The following is a 6,000-nucleotide window of genomic DNA, read 5'->3' on the forward strand; positions in this document are numbered from 1 at the left end:
TCCCAGTAGGGGTCGCTACAGTGGACCACTGGTCTTCAGAATGATTGGCAGTAGAGTTTTTATGGTGTCAAGTTGCCAGCCCAGTGCCCAACCTTAACAGAAGGGACACACACACACACACACACACACACACACACACACACACACACCTACTCCATGTCTTTAAAACTCACTTGACTGCAGGAAGGACGTGCAGACTTCACACAGAAGGCACTCCAACTGAGAATTGAATCAGAGAACTTCTTGCTGTGAGGCAGCGATAAGGTGTGTTTACTCCTCTCACATGGAGGGTATCAGAGAGAGAGTCTCCTAGCTCTGCTAGCTAAAGTGATTTTATCTGGACCAATCCTTTGTATTCTGTTTCATCTGGTTCCTGTCTTAAGACACACCCTCTCATGCATCTCAGCCCTCTACCAGAGATCTAATGCAAGTAACATTTAAGCGTATGCCCTCCCCCCAGAATAGCCACACCCATTCTTCACCTGCCATTCCTCAGATACCTGATCCACAAATCAAACACAGTTAACCTTAGCTATAGCAACAGCATTATCCCTGTATACCATGGCATGGTTTATTTCTTGGATATGTTTTATGCACATTTATATTTCATTCTATGCAAATGTTTTGGATGTTTCTTTTTTCTTTTTGTCAGTCCTGTGTTCTTTTGCTACTTTGAATGCATTTGCAGTGGCGATGTTTTGATTCAATTTCTAGTTTGTGCACAGTATCAACTTGGTAGCTGCCATTTAGATTCTAGGAATGTTTGGACGTGATGCAGGGTGTCAGCAGTATTCAGGGGGAAAAGATGGTAGGAGGCAAGAAACTTGACAAAGACACCTCCATATATATTTATCTGTTTATAATTTTTTGGACAAGCAGTTATAGTTTTAATGAATGCTGTGGCATGTAGTCAGAAATTCCTATGCCAGAGCCCCTGAGCAATGTGTAACAGGGTATGCTTACAGCTATACTACCTAATATATTGACACTAACACAACTTGGGTGTTAGTCCTTTTTTACTGAATTGTTGGAATCTAGTTTTATTTGTTATCTGATATTCTTGTTTGGGTAGTTTTGATATGTACATTGAACATTTTGCTGCATCAAGATTTTGGTAAATGTAGATGGTTTAAGAAACAAAAACTCACTTAGAACAGTCTCTGACAGCATTTTGACAAGAGTTAAATGAATTGAAGCATTACAGAACATAAAAACCAAAATAGTCAAAAATATCAGCAGTACTTGTTCTTGACCATAGCTGATTACCCATCATAAATTGTTTTGTATGAAATGCATAGCCAGTGACTCTACATTTATAGTGATTCTTAGCATTTCATTTACTTAAGGAAAACCTTCACATCCAACAATTTCTGGGCCAACAAAGGAAATTCAGCAAAATACAAATGTGACATTAAGCTGTACATCTGCAGGATTTTACCCTCCAGACATCAATGTTACCTGGTGGGAGAATGAAATGGAGCTTCATGGAACCAAACCAGAAGTCCAGTTTGATAGTGAAAACAAGACATATCAAGTGCAAAGTAACATCACTGTACTAGCAAAGGAAGAATCATCAATTACCTGCAGAATAAGTCATACAGCTTTAGAACAACCTATAAATTCAACCTTCAACATAAATATTATGAAAGGTAAGCTGAGTGCTGCCACTAATATTACTTCTTTAAAAGAAAATGATAACGTTTGAGAAGTGCATAGTTATAGTCAGCTTGTGTTATTACTTGTCATTATGAATGTGTTATGTAGCTTGTTGGGAACTGCACACTATGTATTTACTTCTGGTGGAACTGAAACAGTAGATATTTGCATTCTATGGCCAAATCCCTATGAACTGTATATTTTAAAGATAGTTTTCAGATACAGTAGATGGACATAAGTTACTATGTTAAATGTACCCTAAAAAATGTTCAGATGATCCTGGTATACACTACCCACATCTTCTGCAAATACATCTGTTCAATAGCAGGGAATGCAGATTCATAGGTTTTTGTTGTTTCATTTAATTGTAGTGACTGGACCAGCATGATAATGCTCAGAAACTGAGAGAAAAGCAAATTTTACTAAACACCTTTCTGATGTAAGAAAAATTTTTGAGTGTGCTTTGTTAAGCAACATTAAGAGCTGTTAAGTATTAATATTATGCTGGAGCACAACAGCCTCAACAGAACAACACCAAGAAGCTGAAACAGCATTGACTGCAGGAAGTGCATTACAGCTTTGAATGCTGTTATGGGAACACAAATGCATCCCTGCAGTTGTCTGCTATCTGTGGGGAGCCCTGAGTATTTAACAACTTGAAAGATGTAAAGCACTTAGCGTTCCTGCAGTTTTTCCATTTTTTCTCTTTATCTGGTAGTACACTGTAGCAGTTCATTTTTCATGGACTACATAAAAAAAGACAGTGTGGCAGCACTAAGTATTTTACAGCATTCAAAGCAATAAAAGCATTTAACACTCTTTCACTTTACTTTCTCCTTCTGTAACTGGTAGTAAATGGTGCTTTACAAGCTAAGGTCCTGTCATTTTCTGAAAGTGATGTCCATTAGGACCATATACAAAGGAGATCCTGCGGTTCACAGCACATACATATATGCTCAGAAAATGCAGTACTTTTTGACAGGACCTTAAATATAAGTGAGACTAAGACAAGCAAGTATATCCAGAATATTGATGTTAAACTCTCAGCATCTGACCGCATTCTGTGAGCATAAACATCCCAAGGCTTACACGTGAAGAGATTACACTCACAGAAGCCTCAACTGTATCTCTAGAAGTTATAAATGCGATAAAATGAGAACCTCAGGTCATACAGATTACACATTGTACAGGCCTCCCACTTACCACAGTAAAACAAACATACATAGCCAGCATATCATGTAACACATAGCATATTTAAGAGCTTTTCTCTCCAGGTCTCTGCTGAAAATGGGCTCCTACCCAGTCAGACTTTCCCAGTAATCAAATGTCAATAAATAAAGAAATAAATATCAAGGTAGTCAGGAAAATCTATACCAAAAATATATAAAATATACCAAAAATAGCTAGACTCAAAGGCCTACAAGGCAGACATTGTTACCTGGGAACACTAAAACAGCTTAGAAATGGATAACTCTGTCATAAGTAAGACAGACACATACCTCACTAGACTTTGCAAGGAACATGTGAAATTATCTGTCTGCCTAGAGGCAAAATTAGAGATATATCAACTAAAATTTGACATAAACTGGAAAAGTCCTTCTTGCTTCTGGTGCAATACATTTCTGTTATCAGGAGAGATCTGAATTTCATCAGAATAGCACTTTTTTCCTCAGAGAAAAGCCCAGAAGATTGGACTTTCTGTTTTACTGGAAACCCCCTTTTGGGTCTTAAGACATATAAGTCTGACTCAACATGCAATTCTTGCAGTGGGGTGATGCACCAGTTAAAGTCAAAATAATGGTGAGACCAGTGCTTTTGTACTGCACAAAAGCCTGGACAACCTGTGCAGTGAAGGCAGAGCAGCTGAAAAAAATGAATTGATAGAGACAAACAGACCTCAATGCTTTGTCAGAGATGGCCTGCATCTGTCATCCCAGGGCTTCTGGATTCTGGCCAAGGCTATTGCCACCCCTATAGTGCCTTTTTTAGGTGGTGTTCAAAAGACCAGATTACCACCTTAACAGATACAAACAAATGTAATCTGAGGGTCATGCTTCTCAACGCTAGAAGTTTAAATTTCAAAATGCACTCACTTGAAGCACTCCTTAAACTGGAGAACATCAACATTTGTGCTGTAACAGAGACCTGGTTCAAGGCAGCAGAAAGCACCCCTGCACTACCAGGCTATAAGTCATTCCACACCTTTAGGTCCCAGAACTTGGACCGAAGATCCAAAGGCAGTGGTGTTTCCATATTCATAAAGGATGCACACAGCTCCAGACTAGTAGCCCAACATAATACATCAGAGATACTTCAGGTGCAGCTAACATTGGGTAAGACAACAATTCAGGTCATAGCCTCCTATAGGTCCCCAACCATGTCCCAAGACTCACACTCCATGTTCCTAAGCACCCTGGAAAATGTTAGGGTCCAACCTAACATTCTCATACTGGCTGGCTTCAACTATCCTCCATTAAATGGGAAAACTACTCATGTACCAATACACTTGCCCAATGCTTCCTGAAATTCATTAATTCCAATGCCCTGGACTCATTCTTACCCCCCACTAGAGGTAGCAACATCCTTGACCTGGTCATTATAGACATGGGCGACTGTTGCTCTACACCAGTAGTAAACTCCCCCCTGCGTAGATCTGACAACAAACTATTCACCTTGGAAATCAACATCCCTTCCATCCCCCCCACAAAGGTAACCACCATGAAAAACTTCTCCAAAGCTAACTTTGGGATCCTAAAAACAGAGGTGGCTGACTTCATGGCACCCATACAAATGGAGAATAGTTGCATGACTGCCAAATCATACACCAATCCACTGTATGAATATGTACACAAATGCATGGATCTCGCCATATTATTCTAAAAGTATATTAATTCTGGTTTAAGCACTTGGGCTTTCAGACCAGTTATTTTACATTAAGAGGGTTTTGTGGTCTGCACTCTTGTGGGAGGAGAGGCTGGACTCTGCCCTTCTGAGCTGGGAATTTCTGGTTGAAGGCTTATAGTGCATGCATATCTGAATTTCTTCTTACTGAAATTGGTACACCTTGTTTGCTGTAGCATAGACTAGATCCAGGCCTGCTGAATCTAGTTTTGTTTGTATAACTTGAGCACTAATCCAGGCATTATTTAAAGTATTCAGTTGTATTTATTACTGCTTGGTAGTAACTTGGTTAAAGTTTAGCTATCATTCTAAGTCTTTTGGATTAAGCACTTGGGCTTCAGACCAGTTGTTCTACATTGGGAAGGTTTGTGGCATGCACTGTGGTGGCAGGACAGGTAGCTGGCAGGACAGGTAGCTTTCATCCTTCTAAATTGGGAACTGCTGACTGAGAGCTCAGTGTCTGTTATTCTTAAAGTGTATTAGCTCTGGTTTAAGCACTTGGGCTTCAGGCCAGTTATTTTACATTAAGAAGGTTTGTGGTCTGCACTCTTGTGGGAGGAGAGGCTGGACTCTGCCCTTCTGAGCTGGGAATTTCTGGTTAGAGGTTTATAGTGCCTGAATATTTGAACTGTATCTTACTGAAATTGGTACACCTTGTTTGCTGTAGCATAGACTAGATCCAGGCCTGCTGAATCTAGCTTTGTTTATATGCTTATTTCCCTGGAACGCTAATTCCACCTAAAACGCGGCTTTTCAGCGCTTCTGTGGATCCCTAGTGATATCTGCATTGCTTACTGTACTTATTTCCTTGCTTTGCTTGAAAGAAAGTTACTGTTTGTCGTTTTTGCATTTAAGTTACCTGTAACACATTGCACTTGTTACCTGGCACTTGCTCACTAAAGCAATTATAAGTCAGCACTAAAAATTAAAAGCACTACACCCTCGCTCCCCATTGGCCCTTGTTTTCAATTATAAAGGAATTCCCAATATTATTCTAGCATGTCCAAAGGTCAGTTGTCAATCTCCTCTCCGGTCCAGCTGGTGAATATGGGAATCTTGAGGCAATGTTACAACTGCCTCATGTACACAGACAACCCTCTCCTCCTCCCAACAAATTCCAACACATGTGAGAGATGCAACCATATAGCCAAACTGGAGGCTAAGCTCTCTCAACTCAGTACTGGCATAACCAGTCAGGAGGAGAAGGAAACCACACTCACTACAATTCCAGTCTCACATAGACCTACCACGACAGCAAACCAAACACATAATCGCACAAAACATACTGGAGGCTCTAAATAAAGATCTGCCTAAGCAGCAGAGACCTCCAAAGCAGACACCCAAGCAACCGCTACCCCAAAACAAAACACGTGCAACACATATCTCACAAAGCCAGTGTGCGAACAGTCACAGCCCTTAAGGCTAAACAACACACCTGATACA

At 40.1% G+C, this 6,000-nt stretch overlaps 1 protein-coding gene across 1 annotated transcript in view; it reads left to right on the top strand.

Moving 5' to 3' along the window:
• Nucleotides 1–1,705, top strand: part of LOC122810813 (tyrosine-protein phosphatase non-receptor type substrate 1-like) — a 373,236-nt gene extending 371,531 nt beyond the window's left edge. Inside the window, exon 3 of the mRNA XM_044082373.1 lies at nt 1,347–1,705. Within this exon, the coding sequence (XP_043938308.1) occupies nt 1,347–1,705 (359 nt within the window). The remainder of the gene's footprint in view (nt 1–1,346) is intronic.
• Nucleotides 1,706–6,000: the final 4,295 nt, after the last annotated feature.

This window comes from Protopterus annectens, chromosome 9.part0 (genome assembly GCF_019279795.1).
Source record: "Protopterus annectens isolate FY-2018-M chromosome 9.part0, PAN1.0, whole genome shotgun sequence".
Classification (NCBI taxonomy): Eukaryota; Metazoa; Chordata; order Ceratodontiformes; family Protopteridae; genus Protopterus; species Protopterus annectens.